Consider the following 17268-nt stretch of genomic DNA (forward strand, 5'->3'; position numbering starts at 1 on the left):
TTGTTCCGCAAGATTCAGGAACCTAATCCAGCAAGGAATCAACGGGTATTCTATAATCTTGGAGCCCTTACAATCTAAGAATTGGCATGTGCTGCAAATAATCATAGTCTTAAGATAATGCAATATCTACTTCCTAGATATCCTTTGGGATTCTTTCGGTTTAATACGGATTCTACCGTCCTAAAAGCTCGTCTCTTCCACTAGTATAAATAGACCCTATTAGGGTTTTTATCTGGTAACGCAATATCTGTATACTTGTTATCTTGCCTATTGCTTGAGTTTAATATTGCTTACTAACTTGACCGTCGAAGGACCTTTGACCGGTTCATCCCCTCCCAGTCCTAGGCTTACTTGCGGCTGTTTGTTCTTTTACAGGTTAACAAGTTTGGGTATAAATTCTACCGATCACTCTTGAAGATGCAGAGAACCTCACCATTCAGCAAGATTAAATCAAAGCTTTTTTTTCGGACGAATAAATTCACTAACATTTTAGATCAAAAGCGTCCTATTACCTAACTGTTCTCTAAATACATCCCCCACATACCTCATATGGACAGACCATTCAAGTCAAATAACTATCAAAATACTAGCAAAAAGAGCATTGGTGGCCTCACGACTTTCAGTCTTCAACAAGGCTTCTTGTGACACATTTATCCCCTTCAACTGGAGGTGTAAGCCGCAGCCTTTTTGCAGCACGTTGCTCTAGCGACTCGGGCATCAGACCATCGTCAGGCGTTGGTCCATCGGAAATTTGAACATCATCATCACATGAGACTGTCCTGTTGTCTACCATATCGGAGTCTTGATCCATTTGTACATCAGGATTTTCTTGGCACGAGGGAATTGGAGCCACTTCCTGCACCGTACTGTGGTGTTCAGAAGCTCCATTTCTGTTGCCATCTTGCACTTTATCATGGTTCTGAAAGCCTCCATTTTCGTTGCCATCCTGCACCTCATCATGGTCTTGAGAAGCTCCATTTTCGTAGCCATCAAGCACCTTATCATGGTCTTGAGAGCCTCCAATTTCATTGCCATCCTGCACCTTATCATGGTCCTGAGAAGCTCCATTTACGTTGACATCATGCACCTTATCATGGTCTTGAAAACCAGCAGTTTTGTTGCCATGATGCAATCTATCATGGTCTTGAGAACCTCTATTTTCGTTGGCATCCAGCACTATATCATGGTCTTGGGAAACTTCATTTTTGCTATCATGCACCTTACCATGGTCTTCAGAACCTCCATTTTTGTTGCCATCATGCACCTTACAATGGTCTTGACAACTTCCATTGCCATCATGGAAAGCATCATGGTCTTGAGAATCTCCATTTTCATTCCCGTCATGCACATGATCTTGAGAACCTTCTAATTGTATAACGGAAGCATCCTGCATCTCGCTTGGAGCAGAAACAAGGACATCTATTAAACATGTGACATTTTCCACAGAATGAGAATGGCTTACATCCATTTCTTCTTTCTGACTCGAACCCAAACCTTCCCCAACTGGATGGTTCTCAATGACCGCTATATATTCAGATTGGTCAGAGACACACATTGATAGTTTAGGGGATGAATCAGTGTTTCCATTTTCCGCTTGCGCCAAGTTAAAGTCAGTCTCAACGCCATAAGCTCTTGATGTATGCTCAATGTCACAAGTTTGAGATGTAATTCCAGTTATTTGCTGAAAACCAGAGTCTCCTGTAGGCAAAAAAGCAAACTGCTCTCCAGTTTTGGTGTCGTCCTGTAATGAAACAAATGGTAAGTGCAAGAATTGTACTCTCTTAAACAAAACTATGTAGAATGATCCATTTATAATACATTTTTTGTCCTATATAGTTCTCAGCCCATAAAGGAACCCCAAAATAAAATAAAAAAAGTGTACCAGCCTGCATCACAGGTCTACATAAATCTGCGACTTTTGAATAATGATAGAAATGATTCTCAAAGCATTTACTGGTTAAAAGAAAATTAAAACCCAAATTAAAATGAGAGATTGAATTGAAAATCTGTGAGTAATGGTTTTTGAACTTGTCACAACGTGGACCAATAGTCCATTTGGGTAACTCCATTAGAACTTCCCTACCTCAAGACTTTAAATGTTTAGTTTGAAGGGAAATTTTAACGAAGTTATCCAAAAGGACCATTGCTCCACATTGTAACATGTTTATGGACAAATACTAACAGATTTTTAGTTTGGGGACCAAAGCTCCAATTAGGTCAAATGTAAGGGACCAATACTCCAATTTCTCTTTTAAAAAAAAAAGGACGATCATTTAAAAGTAATTTTTAAGCAAAACGTAAAAACAGAACCTATAACATGGCCTTTCCAATACCTCTCTCCCAAACACACACATGAACTAAAAAGCAACACCCAAAAGAACTCCAAAACAGCGCAAAAGCCAACATTAATCATGCTGATGCTTTTCAATCCCAACTATCTAATAGTAAGAACGAATATTGTTCCCAACAGAACAAGAATAAATAATGTTACCTCCATCAGTGATATAGCTCCATTAAGACGGTAAAAAGATGATTTTTGGTCAAATGATTGATATTCTCCAAAGAGTGAGCCGGGAGTGGCTCCTGGCTCTAAAAGCTCCTGGAGAACCAAGCCTGCATCATTAACACACTCAGAACTCCTTAGAGAAGATGAGGATAATAGAGTAATTTCAATTCCCTGGCCTGCTTGAGAACTTGACATATTTTCTTGGCAAGCTACAGCAGGACCACATCTTCCTGAAAAAGACTGCACACCAGTTTCATGCTTGTTACATTCTGGAAACTTAGCCTGGTCTTCATCACTGGAAGCTGCTGAAGAGACTCCCCGACAACGATCTTCAAGTAGCTCAAAAATTAACCTTTGAATAAGGGTACGCTTGAGAGATGCCTCGGATGGAAGAAACCAATTTGCATTAAGCTGGCAACAGAAATTGTGATTATGCATAACAAAAATTTGAAACATAAAGCTTGCAATTAAATTACAGGAGGATCATAATTAAAAGGCAACAAGAAATAACGGGGAAAAGGTACGAGTTTTATGCACAGAAACCCCATGTAAAGTCCTAACATTTGTATCTAAAATCTGATTCTGTCCCAATTCATTGTTAGGCAACAGAACTGAAAGACTTTCTATTTGAGAATAAGAAAATCGTAGAATCTTCAGATGTGAAGCATGCCAGAAACTGTAAATCAACATACTAACATAGAAGCTGGGAACATGCAGAAGTATTCTAACACTTCGCATTAAGGACATTTGAGAATTCAAATATCCAATAAGTAATTGTTGATATGTTTTGACTTTTCATCCATCAATTAATAGGAAAACATGCAATGCTTAAAGTATGATATCTTAGTTGGGGTTTCATGCAGCAGTTAATAGAAAGCAATGTTTTAAAAAACTAGCATTGAGACCAGCCAAAGCGATTTCATGGGTGGGGTTATCAAGAAAACGCCTCTGCCCAGTGGGAGTGGGTTATAGACTATCCTAGGCGCCACCTGGGAGTTTGAATTTTTTATTTTTTTTAAAAGCCCAAACCCAAAACGACGTCATTTTGGGCAGGTTTTTTTATAAAATTCATGCTAATTTTATGTTTCATAGTTTCTATTAGTTCATTATGACTTTATGGTGTGAATTAGAGAAATAATAATAATAATAGTCAAATATTTGATTGCTTGCCATGCTTGCTTGATTGTTTTACAAAGTATTATATTTTATATATAGGAAGTATTATAATAATTTTAGGTAACGTGAGGCGATAGCCTCACGCCTATCGCCTAGGCAAGGCTATCCATGAAATGCCTTGGCTTCGCCCCTTCGCCTTTGCCGTTTAAAACATTGAGAGAAAGTAAGTGCTCTCTGTTAAACCATGAGATTTACATCCAAAGGCCTTGAATGTGCTATGTTTCCTCTTAAATTGCTTGGTGATTGGACACTCCTCCATATATATGTTACAAAGTAATAATACAAACGAACAAGAGAAGAACAATATTTGATTTTCACCTCAATGGCTTCAAACAAGCATTCACAAGCATCACCCTAATTTATAAACACTGTAATTATGTTTTCAATAAGAAAAAACAAAGTATGAACACAACCAGGTGGTGGGCAGTACAATTTAAAAATTAAACTGCGTATCAGGTATACAAAATTCACATGCCACATCAAGGATTTCAACAAAGTAAACGGTAGAATTTAGAAGACTTAGTGAAACTAAGCAAAAACAAAAGACAAAGTAGACCACTTACAAAGTTGGAAAACTTGGTTATTTTGAAAGGGCTGAAATGAACAGGAGCTTCTGCCAAAAAGAGCTCCAAATAGTGGAGTAAAAACAGGCCACAATCGAACGAATTTTCCTGTTGCGGTAGCTAATAAGAACATGAACCAGTGTCAGAAGTTCTAACATTTTACCATCAGGAAAAACTATTCAACACTTCTTTATCTAAAACCACAAAAAAAATGAGGGAGCGAAAGATAAAACTTTACAGTGACAAAAATATGTCATTTAATTGTACAAAGAGAGCATATATCTATTGCAGGAGCCCAAAGACAGAATGATCACAAATGAAGATGCACATGTGCAAGCTATTCCATTCATCTGATATATATTTATAAAAGATTTAGGCCAAAAGGGAAAGAACATTTTAGTAGTGTTTATTGTTACAAAACAATCAATTTGCCATACCGCATCTACAACTTAACCTATAATGACTTAGTGCATATACTTGAATACCAGACTATCATACTAATTCGACCCCATAAAAATGAAAGACAATCTTAATATCCACAAATTTCTTTGTATATTCTTCTTTTTATATTAAAAAAAAGGTGGTTTCAAGATAGTAATGCCCTTCACTTAGAAAACAACTTACATGGAACCGCCACCTGGCATCCTGTGCCAATGAAGCAAGGACATTTGGACAAAAAATTTACCCAAGCAGTAGCAGTTTTTATTAAGACAAGAACGGTAGCATTTATATATGATACTTCAAATTATCTCTACCCCACAATGTCCTATGAAATCATTCTTCCACGTGGCCTATGAAATCACAAGGGTAGTAAGCATACACAACAATATGGTCATAAGAATACAATATGCCCATATAATACAGATTCTTTATTGTTTCCCCTCTCTAAAACTGTTACATACGACTGGAGCAATACCTCAAGTGAGACAAATCGCAGGTTGTGAAACTTTGATGAAATTTCTTCAGATGTCTCCTTTTTCCTTTCTTTCCACTCTTCCCACAGATAACTATCATTTCAAGATCAAACTTTGATGTCACAATTTAGAATATCTAAGTTCTGAAGTTGTATTAAAGAGTGTATATGCCATTCAAATCCCCCAAGTACTGAGTACCCTATTCCAGGATCAAACCATCAAACACAAACATAAAATATCCCACATTATCCCATAAAAATAGAAAAATATGTCTACTGACTTGAGAATTGTCCAAGTGTCTCCTTCCCCCTCCCAAAAAAAAGAAACTTCAACCTAACCTAATGCTTGTATTAATATCCAATGGTTATATCGCAATAGCCTGACTGTTACTAATATCATCAAGTTTTCATAAGAATATCAAGAGTCGAGCATGAGCGATTAGAAGTACTAAAAAAATTAACTGTAATAGCTAATAGATACCTTTGAATTAGATTTTTCAGACCCGTATGACTTCCTTTGATAGAATCCATGTGTAAAATACAAGGTACTTTAAGTGAATTTCCTGATTCTCCATCTGAACATGGAAAAAGTATATAAATGGCAGGATGAAGAAGAGATGAGATGCACATTGCGCAATCAAAGAGAAACTTACCATTATGTTTAGGCACTTCACCAAGATGGCATATGACTATTAGGCTCCAGTGTAGACTGACAATTAAAGCACAAAAGCTACGTATCAGCACCCCAGTAAATTGAGCTTATTACAAAGGCAAAAAGTTTGGTCAAAGGATCATACTTGAAGTTTATAGGAATGAAGATGTAATCCCTTTCAAATAAATCCACTTTCCTCGTCCATTTACGAACTCGTTGAAAAGCAGCTCTGCCATCGGAAACACTGGATGGATCTTTGTCCAGGTCAGCCAGCTTCCGAAAGAAAAAACTATTGAAAAAGTGGAACCTATGCCTTTTCTCAGGCTGAATCTGATTCTTCAGATACCTGTCAATAGAGTATATTTTAAAAGGTGAATTATAAAATTTTCAAAACATACAATCACATTATAATTCTAAGTGCTAATAAAGGCAACAGCAATTAGCATTAGCCTTGTCGGAGGTTAGCATCATCTTTTGGTAATTAACAAATATTATTTATTACATTTTCAAACGCTGTTTCAAACTTCAAAGGATTAGTATTTCAATGATCTTAAATCATTACATGATGGACTCTAATTATCATGTCTTTAAATTCATTAACAGTTCATAAATTGAAGAATCATCAAAATTAACAGTTTCTCAACGCTTTCATCTACGATTTCGGTGATTATATATCAACTTAGTTGAAATATATTATTTATTTATATACTCAGGTAAAAAAAGTTCTAGCAATTTAAAAGTTCCTTAAACACAAGCCCAAGGTTTTCGTTGAGGATAGCGAGGATATTGATGATAGAGAAGATTGATCCAGTGTGGGACTCACCAGATGAAAGAATGACTACGTAAAGATAAATTTGGGAAATTACGCGCCAGTTTGATAACCATTTCGTTTTTTGTTTATAGGATTCATATTTTCTTCATAAAGATAGAGGAAATCTCTATGGAAGAACGAGGAATAAAGAAGGGTGGATGAAGGGTGGAGGAAAAAGTAAGTAGCAATAATTAGAAAAGAAAACCTACTAAAAATTGTTTTCAGTTTTCGGTTTTTGATTTTCACTTTGTTTACTTTGTTCCACTTTTTTCCAACCATACTTCCTCCAGCTTTGCTCTTACCTTTTTTTCCCCTGTATTTCACCTATATTCATAGCAAATAAAAAAAGAAAACTAAAACCTGAAAATAAAAAGGTTATCAAACGGGCCAAGTTGCTCAACTTTGTAAAACTAAGTTGCTCTACTTGCTGACCCCTAACAACAAAATGATTATTAGTATGTGATTATTGGTACTTTTTTATATTAAGGTATGCAAGAGTCACTTGAACACATATAAATACGAAGTTAGCTTTATTTATTAGTAAAATCATGAATTTATCAGTAGTTATATTTTCCCTTTTGAATGATTAAGAAGAACTAAGCATTTAAAAAAAAATCTACACAAAACAATGTACTTTAATGAACACACTTGGTTCTCATATCTCCTGTTTGAGACCAAGGAAAGGGATGTTACCTCCCAACATTTTTAATTTCTTTTTACCTTAACTCTTATTAATAAAACTGACAAAACCAAGTCCCAGACAATGATAGCCGTGCATAATGGAACTAAGTATTTAGAATCCCAAATCATGCAAGTCTTTAATATAAAGATTATAAATTATGCATCATGCAAGTCTTTAATATAAAGATTATAAATTATGCATGTGAGGTTATCCACGCAAGCTTACTTGATATAGAAGTCAATAATTGTATCATTAATAAATGTATCTGGCTGTAAGAGATCAACATCTCTCTTGCTGATGGAAACAGCATCTGAGTCCCCTTTCGGATATACAACATCTTCAAAAGGCTCATCAAAACTGTATAGCATCTCAAATATGTTTAGAAAACATCATAAAACAACACCGAGAAAGAAATAGAAACTGAACTGTAAACCAAATCAATCATGTTCATTTTCATAGAACCAAACAAGTATTCTACCATTTGGTATATTACTAAGCAACATAAACACAAACAGTTTCGACCAGAATCCAACTCCATAAATACTTAATGGTTTTACAGGCAATAACAAAGGGACCACATAAATTGATTATGCGTCTCTTTAAATTGATCCTTCTTCCTTTTGTTGTATGAGTTAAAGAGAAATGGAAAAACTAAATGACTGTTTAGCCGATGATGGATTTTGGGCCACGGGTATGAGTTAAGCGAAAAAAGCATACATCCACATTACATACAGAAATAATTTATTAATTCTTTACTTTTGAAAAACAAATCCCATAAATTCAAAGTGATCAAGAAAGCCTTACAAATGGATTATGTGATACCGAGGAACAAAGAGTTCAAAATTTATCCAATCCTCACCATTTAAGAGAAAAAAGAAAAGAAAAAAAATACTAGAAAGCATAACAACTGTAAACAACTAAAGAACTCAAAATGACAGAACAAAGAATCTGAAAACAAAGAAAGGAAAAGGAGGGTTAAGGAAACATCATTTAACTACTAATAATACAGAAAGCAATATAATTTGTGTCATCATAGTTACAGAGAAAAGGAACTAGGACCACTTTAACTCACTTCGGAAAATGATGCCTCTGCCCGATTGAATCGTCCTCATCTGTTTCCATGCCCATGCTACTTGTATCAAAATGGGAAAAAATACAAATTTAAGATTGTGCGGTACTACTGAAGTAAAATGAATTGATACAACAATACATCATACACAGAACTGGTACATATTTACAGTTGTGGCAAATAATTCACCAAGGAAAAATACATTGTGAATCCAAACAATTACCTTGCATTTCTAAGCTAGATATATGTGAATGAACAAACAAAAATTTTACAAAAATGTACGGTTGAACCATTCCTTTTTTATTCTTTTCAAAAGTATGGTCGAACCATTCTAATTTGCAAACCACTAAAAACACACGCAATACTTATCACCACAGCAGTACATCATCCCTGTAAAGAGGGAAAATGACTGGACACTATGCCCGGCCCACAGTAACACAGCAGCATGGTTGAACAGATAATGTATAAATTAAATGCATACAAACTCAGCACTAATATAAATAGAGAACATAGCTCTAAACCAAGAGCCTTAAAACTAATAGATTTAATGTTTACTGGGTTTTTCCAGCACCAATTCTTATAATAAAAACGCAAGCTGGATGGTTCACTTCACACTATTACTTAGAAGTCCTAAATTCACGAGTGGACATCAAATGTCTCTCACAGCAATCCCTTTTGCTACTGAACTATGTATCCCCTTAAATCTGTTATTGTAATCCCCCAAAATGCCATTTAGTTCATTTCATCCTAACACTAAGCCTTTGAAAACACAAAAAAGGAATTTATGATCTTGATGAGATTGAATTTCATTGCACTGACAAAGCGTAATTCTTAAATCAGATTACATTGACCATTTCTTGGATATTGTTTCAGATAAGTAGTCTCTAATTTGTGTATGTTTGTGGCTATACTTTTGTCAATGTTGATACAAATGAGAGTAAAGAGAAAATATGGAAATTTAAATCAAGTTAAGACTATAAAAAGCATATCCAACGTATTAAATTACAGTAATCAAACATCATGTGCAGAACTGAAAGCCTGAAACTAGGATTCCTAAACACATAATATCCTAGTCTATCTGAAGTAATGAAAGCATAGTGTCCAATGCTGTTCCTTTTATAAAATTATCAAATATTGCCTTTCTACACAAAAAGAAAAAGGAATTACCAAAAAGAAACATGTTGTCATTTCATTTCCAACATTCAACACAAATACAATTACAGTCATACACCACGTAATTAGATAGAAAAAGAAGCAGTATTATTAAGAGTATAGGCCATCAAATAATACAGCTACTTGGCATAAAGCTTTGAACATCAAGAAATACAAATTACATTTTGTATTAACCAATGAAACATAAACAAACTTACTCATGCAAAACCCATGAATTGATATATTTTGCATTCAAAGACATTATCCTTTGCTGTTGCTCGAACCAGTTGGGTTCAACAATTGCAATCTTCAACTCTTCAGTGCCTAGGAGAAGTTTAGGTAGCAGATAATGCCAGAAAAAAAAAAAGAGAGAAGCCACACTCAGCTTAAGAGTTTCAAGTCCCAAAAGGACAATAAAACTAGTTGGGACAGAATTTAACCCACACACTGTTCAAAAAAAGGATTAAAAATCTAGAACTTTATTTTCTTTTCTGAATTACAAAGAAGCACATATTCTCATATGACACATACTACTTGCTAAAAGTAATCTGCAGTGCTGAAAGATGCCTCATTAATAATTGGATTACAAAGTACTAGTCTATCTTACTTATAACACTTGGGTCACAAATATTTTCCAGTCACATATATGACTACATAGAGTGTCCTCGCCATAAGACTTTCTATATAATGTAAACACAACATTTAACCTGAAACCCTCTTTATCAGTGTCCTAGCTTCATAGCTCAAACATCATAGAATGAGATCTGAGAGCTTGCATAGAACCAGAGTGAAAATTGACCAAACTTTTTCAGAAGGATCACATTAGTTTTGACAAGTGAACAGCAAGTTAAGGTGGAATTTCAAGAAAGAGAAGTCTCCCAAAATACACTTGCAGCACCAATCTCACTAAATGAATGCAAAAACCAACAAAAAGAAAAGAGCTTGTTAGTAAAAGTGCACTGACCAGAAGTATTGGGTGCACTATCATCTTCCGCGGCATCCTTTGATACAACACGAAGTTTTATCATGACAAATTCAACCTGAAAGCAGTATAATAAACTGTACATATTCAATACCAAGTATATATAGTAATTGGTGACATCCAATAGGAGAGTTTCAGGACTCACTTTTTTAAACCACTGACACTCTACATCAATGAGATCACCGACTTCCCATTCAAAACTAAAGGTTCCAGGGCGTTCGGATGTTGAACCACTGATTTTGATGCAACCGGGAGAAAAGGTTAACTGAGGTTCTGTACAATAACTATCCCGATATATAACATAATCAGGATAAAGAACAACCGTCATATTTATATTATCCTGCAGATTATGCAACAGTATAAAAGTCACAATTAAAAACCTTCAAAAAGTGGATTAACAAATATTAAAAAATCTGCACCATAAAATAAAAATGGTATAGAAAACTTATTTAGAAGGTAAGTAACATTATATTAGCTTATTTATTTTGCTGCATTACACTTATTCAAAGAATAGATAGTCTCCCTCACCGAAAGATGCCCTGATGGTGCATACTTCTGGGTTACCTTACACATCCCTTTAATAGCCCTCCAAATATTCTTTGTATTTGTGACATGAAACAAAAAAGTACCCAATACTCACCTAAACTACCCATTACACTACTCAGAATATGAATATCCCACAAACAACCCCACTTTCTTTCTTGACATTATTTTGTTTAACCATCAACATGCACTTTCACTTCTTTATTTTTTCTGTTTTTGTAACCCCAAATACGTAGTTATGCAAGGAGCAATCTCACATGTATTGGACGGCTAATAAAAGAGAAAAGAGATTACCATTTCCAAATCACCAGAGCAATGATACGGTTTATATGTACCCAAAGAATCTGAAAGTGAACAACAAATAATAGTAAGAACACCAAGATGCATGACAGAAATGACTAATGAAAGCACAAACTAAAGATTAGCAGTCCTCCAATTAACAAGGAAATACCGTCATCCTCTTCAATTTCAGAAGCAGGACTTGATGGAGAGTCACTCGTGCTTTCATCAGCATCTAAAATCACATTAATTGGGTCATTCTGAAAAGACAAAAAAAACACACAAAAAAAATTCAGAAAGCATAATTTTGATAGTTAATCTCTCCATTAAGTATATACTTCAGCAGGTTTATGACAGTTGACGTACACTGGACGGAGACACCGCAAGGGCAGAGTGTAACTGGCTTTTCCATAATGATGATGACATAGCATTTGAACCTCTTCTCTCTGGCTCAGAAACAGGACTTTTGGATCCATGACTATCTAATTTGGAATCAGAGTGTTGTTCATGACTCAAACATTTGAATTGTGGTGCAGCATCCAATTCCATATACTCTATCTTGGTAGCAAGGCTCTCTTCAATTGTTCCCACGGGGGAATATGAAATAGCATTATCGCAACAATGATCTTGGTCAACTGAATCAACATCTACACAAGGTATGCTGCTGATATCTTTTGATTCAAGTTTGGCTCCCTGCGCAACTAGAAACATATTTAGATGAATTAGTATCCTTTATAGCTGACACTGATGATACACATAAACCATTTTCATTTTTCAGCTAACAGTGAAAAAGAAATATAAACACCAACAACAACATATCAACAAGACTCAGGGCAACATCTTGCTACTAACAACCACATTGTTCATGAAAGGGTGCAAAAGGGAGATATAAATGTGCAGTACATTCCAACTGATGACAAGTTGCAGAGATTCTGACAAAAGAGGTTCATAGTCCTGTATTTTTTAAACACTGTTCCAATCTCAAACTGGGATTCTGCAGTTGAGATTGAGGGGGAGTGTTGACAGATGTCAGAAAATTAGTGGCTGGATTAGTACATCAACCAAAACCGGAATAACCAACACGTAAATCAGCATTTTTACAAAAAGGTGCGAAACCATTGTAAACAGGGGATTGGAATGCAGATTTGACATACAAACGGGACCTGACAACAATGTTACATATTTACCAGATTATGCAAATACGGAACTGTAAGTAGCCTACTGCATACAAAGTGATTATTAATGGTCAAAGGTTACCATATATAAAACTAGGATTGCTGGAAGATCCGTCTGTAAATACCTAGTTCTTTCAAACATATATCCAACTCCGCCAAAAAATCTCTACCTCTTTCTACGATATGATCAACCTCAATTTACAGATTAGACAATGCAGTTAACTCAGAAATCAACCGCCATATTATTAAAATTTTCAACATACAAAGATAATTTTTAGTATGAGACAGTAAACAGATCCCACAGTTTAGTACAAATTTGTTATAAAAACAATAAACCTGAAGAACAATTAACCAGCAACTCAAAAAAACTACTTAATCCTACAGGAACGATTAGCTTATCGATAAAGATCAACTCCAAACGGGCCAAATTTCCATCATAGCTCAAAGCTAACGTAGTAACAATTTCCCAACGATCGATTATCATAGCAGCAAGTGCCAAAGTTGTAATTCGAAGCATTAACATAAAAATTCAGACAAAATTATTGAACTTTTATTCATTTCACACCAGATTATTTTCCCACGGATTCTCGGCAACCAAACACAGAAGTCTAGCTTACTAATTTTAGACATTGCGGAAAGCAAACGTACCATTCTGGAGAAAATCGTACTTGAAATTCGGATTCGTATCGAGGCTAGGGTTTTTTAACTTGCCAAAATATTTCCCCTGGACCGATTCCGAGTGGTCGTCCTCCTCGCTGAAGTCGAAGACTTCGAGACCGCTAGTCTTCATCGCGAAGGTAACGGGTTTGGAGTGGAAACTCGGGCGAGTCAAAAATTGACTCGGTGAGTGAGCACAGGGGGTTGCGAAACTCGGTCAAATCGGAGAGAGAAAGCAATGTGAGAGAGCTGAAGACGAGGGGTTTTGTCGTTGCTTTAAATTTGTAGGTAACCAGCCAATCAGAGACAACTTCCTTCTCTTTTCATTTTTCTTTTACAATTTTCTATATTTTTTAGAAAAAAAGTAAATAAAATGTATTTGGGTTGGTGAGTGATTAAAAGTAAGGACGTTTTGATACATGCGGCTCATTTTTAAATATTATAGACTAAACATCTATTATTTTTGTAAATTTGATTAAACATTTTTCTTACAATTTTGGTACTTTAATTTTATTTCATTAGAAGTCTATTCACGTTTGTCACATCCCGGCCCGGGGCGGATCACTTCCTAGGTCCGCTCCACCACCGTAGCACGATATTGTCCGTTTTGGGCTTACCATTCCCTCACGGTTTTGTTTTTGGGAACTCACGAGCAACTTCCCAGTGGGTCACCCATCATGGGATTGCTCAAGCCCCCTTCTCGCTTAACTTCGGAGTTCCTACGGAACCCAAAGCCAGTGAGCTCCCAAAAGGCATCGTGCTAGGTAGAGATGAGAATATACATTTAAGGATCACTCCCCTGGGCGATGTGGGATATTACAATCCACCCCCTTTAGGGGCCCGACGTCCTCGTCGGCACACCACGACCAGGGTTAGGCTCTGATACCAAATTGTCACATCCCGGCCCGGGACGGATCACTTCCCCGGCCCGCTCCACCACCGTAGCACGATATTGTCCGCTTTGGGCTTACCATTCCCTCACGGTTTTGTTTTTGGGAACTCACGAGCAACTTCCCAGTGGGTCACCCATCATGGGATTGCTCAAGCCCCCTTCTCGCTTAACTTCGGAGTTCCTACGGAACCCGAAGCCAGTGAGCTCCCAAAAGGCCTCGTGCTAGGTAGGGATAAGAATATACATTTAAGGATCACTCCCCTGGGCGATGTGGGATATTACAACGTTAGTATTCCTTTTTTTCCTCCCATTTTTATGCATCTCTTATTATGATGATTTAAGAATTTTTTTTTTATTAAAATATTTATTTTAGTAAATCAAATAGAATGTAACAAAACTCGTTATTAGGTACGTTTGGTTATAATGGTACATTTAGCTACTTGGTACATTTGAATTTTGGTCCATTTGGCTTCTTGATACATTTGAATTTTTGGTACGTTTGTTTTCAAAACATAAGTTTTATTACCTTTTGTCCTAATAATGAGGAATTACTTTAATTAATTATTATTTTTTATAGAAAGAGTCGCTAACAATGTAAAAGTTTAAATTACTTTAATTATTTTTTTTTTTATAGAAAGATTCATTAATTAACTGACAATAGCCTTTTTGTTAATTCAAAATTATATGATTTATTGTTATTATTTGGTATTATCTACAATAATAAGGATTTATCTCTGATCAACTAAAAGTTATTCCAAAGACTTATCTACCAAAAAAAACAAGACTATAGCATTGTGTATGAATCAAACATATTTTAAAACTTTCCAAAAGGATGAATATTCATTTGAATATAGTTTATAATTGGGTACGTTTTAATTCAGGGTTGGTACATTTTCATTTGACGTTGGTACGTTTTCATTTAATGTTGATACGTTTCCATTTGGCGTGGGTGTACATTTAAATTCGAAAAGTTTAAATTTTTAGATTTAAATATAGTTGGAATTATTTAAAATATATAGCAGATATTTAAATATAAATTAATTTCAATTAATCTGAAGTAGTTCAAGTCTAAGTATCTTGATCAAATGTTTCAAAAGCTTAATCAAAAACTCAAAAAACATAAATGTTTAGTCTACAGAAGTCTAAAATGAGGCATCTAATTCTAATTTTCTCTTAAAAGTATATTTAGTCTTATAGGGTTTTTATCATAAATAGTCTTTGAAATTAACCCACTCAAGCAATGACACATCCCGACCAAAATCAATGTGTGTTGGCCGTAATGTGAGGGTGACGTAGCCATGTGCACGGTGCAGAAGCAATAATAATAAAAGTACGAATAAATAAAAACCAAACTACTAAATAAGCTAGTTAAAATAACACACTAGTGTGAGACTAAGTATGATAAACAAAATCAGAGCACAAAAAGCCTAAGTGCAGTCTAGAAGAACGAATACTAATTACACAACACCCAAAGGTGATCCTACATTTGTGATGTTCTGTTAGAACCACTATCAAGTCCTCATGAACCACCAAAGCGTTTTTAACTAGAACCTGGAGGGGTGCAAAACAGAAAGTGTGAGTGGGTAAAAACAAAGCTTTTCAAAATCATTTCATACTCAAAAGTTCTAATCCCTCTCTGTAAAACCTGTATAATTTCCCAGAAAAATAGAATATATAAATATATCACAACCATGCTCAGAGTAGCAACATTCACAAATATGTATGTATGTAAGCCATGTCAACTAACTCAGCATATGATGTAAGTAACCCAGGTAATGTCAATCAATGCAGAATATAAGTCAGCCGGACTCACCTAACATGACCTGTACACCTGAATATAAAGCTCAAATCCACAACTCAATCACTACACCTGCACACGAGTTGGAACCACCTAAAGTGGTCTGTACAACAGGATTGAGTATAAATAAGTACGCTCAAGTGCTACAATCACGTGAAGACTATGCGAATAATCGTGAGTCACCTACGAGTCGGAACCACCTAAAGTGGTCTATACGACAGGACTGTGCACCTAACTTGGATCCAAGATAAGAGTGTGGTAGGGGAGGTGAACATCACGTGAAGGACTATGCCCTACTCTGGGCAGGAGCACTAACACCGGGGTGCAAGTTTATGAGCTCTCTATGCATCTCACATAACCATTAATTCACAACCATAAACTATAACTTACCTGGCACTTACCTGTGCGTCCGCAGCAACAAACACAAATATATGCAACTAATAATGCATAATTAAAATAGGCAAAGACTATGCATGACATTTAAAACATATAAACATTCAATTTCGTTTTCTAGGAAAATTCTCAAGTATATAGGTATATACGGAAAACCAAAAGCCCACTCACTGGTATGTGGAAGGGTCGTAACCCCCCGAGCCTTGAGTGATTGTGCTCGTCCTCCGGATAGGTCTCACTTACATGCGAAACAACTATAAAAACGTCAATTTAAAGCACATAACCAAAACTAGGTAATAACTTCTCATACAATGCTCAAATGGGGTGTTTGGATATTCCATCTTCGTGAGGTTGAGAAGTTATTTTAAAAATAACTGACTGACGGCGTCAGCATATTCCGTCCAAACTAACTGAATATTCCATCTTCGTCTTCGGCGAGTCGTCGATCACCAGAAATTGGAAAATTTTTAAAACCTTCGTTTCTCACTCGTTTATTCACCATTTTCTATGAAATTTGCACTAATGGAAAGTTGGAGATGAGTAGAACAACGTTATACCTGTTTGAAACCTCAAAGATCATGAGATCTCGCCGGAGAAGTTCGAGAAAAACCGGCCAACTTCAAAACTAGCTTTCCCGACGTCCACTTTCACCCAACGAACCACTCCGAGCTTCCTGAGGACCTCACTAAGCTTCCTATAAGCTTCAAATTCCCTAAAAATCAATATTTCACGTGTGCATGAACAGTGACAAAATCGGAGGTTCATAGTTCGACGCGAAATCGAAGGATTTCTTACCTGAATTTGGTATGATTGAACTCGTATGGTCCTCATGAACACAAAGGTACCATTTTCCACTTTGATCCATCACGTTTGCAAGGGTTTTGAGTCCCGTCCGTACAAGTGAGAAGGAGAGAGAGAGAGAGAGAGAGAGAGTCACGGGGGAAAGAAAAATGATGGGTGTGTGTATGTGTGTCCTGTAGAGTCAACCCCCAAAAACAATTAAACAACACCCCAAAATGGCAAAT

General features: G+C 35.9%; 1 protein-coding gene across 3 annotated transcripts; it reads right to left on the minus strand.

Moving 5' to 3' along the window:
- Positions 1–418: 418 nt before the first annotated feature.
- On the minus strand, positions 419–13442 carry LOC103964953 (probable ubiquitin-like-specific protease 2B). Of its 3 annotated transcripts, XM_048581458.1 has the most exons (17): positions 13152–13442; positions 11695–12029; positions 11501–11588; positions 11344–11393; positions 10652–10846; positions 10489–10564; positions 9743–9848; positions 8376–8435; positions 7529–7660; positions 5956–6156; positions 5812–5867; positions 5640–5733; positions 5162–5252; positions 4246–4365; positions 2755–2917; positions 2492–2613; positions 419–1741 (listed from the first exon to the last, which is right to left on the minus strand). In XM_048581458.1, the coding sequence occupies exons 1-17, from the start codon at positions 13291–13293 to the stop codon at positions 620–622; spliced, it is 3153 nt and encodes a 1050-aa protein (XP_048437415.1). In that variant the 5' UTR covers positions 13294–13442; the 3' UTR covers positions 419–619. The 3 variants fall into 3 exon arrangements, with proteins under 3 accessions (XP_048437415.1, XP_009376234.2, XP_009376235.2); XM_009377959.3 differs by having other exon boundaries at positions 2492–2917; XM_009377960.3 differs by having other exon boundaries at positions 2492–2917; positions 8376–8432; positions 13152–13441.
- Positions 13443–17268: the final 3826 nt, after the last annotated feature.

Source organism: the organism of the source record quoted next, unplaced genomic scaffold (genome assembly GCF_019419815.1).
Source record: "Pyrus x bretschneideri cultivar Hongxiangsu unplaced genomic scaffold, Pyrus_bretschneideri_v1 Contig17, whole genome shotgun sequence".
NCBI lineage: Eukaryota > Viridiplantae > Streptophyta > Magnoliopsida > Rosales > Rosaceae > Pyrus > Pyrus x bretschneideri.

What these genes read in the sequence shown, in the direction of transcription:
- LOC103964953 (XM_009377959.3), bottom strand. Translation starts at nt 13,293, where the DNA reads ATGAAGACTAGCGGTCTCGAAGTCTTCGACTTCAGCGAGGAGGACGAC. An exon ending in AGTGTCAGTGGTTTAAAAAA is followed by an intron (nt 10,565 to 10,651) that starts GTGAGTCCTGAA and finishes TACTGCTTTCAG; the next exon opens with GTTGAATTTGTCATGATAAA. An exon ending in TGCGATTTGTCTCACTTGAG is followed by an intron (nt 4,366 to 5,161) that starts GTATTGCTCCAG and finishes TGTTCTTATTAG; the next exon opens with CTACCGCAACAGGAAAATTC.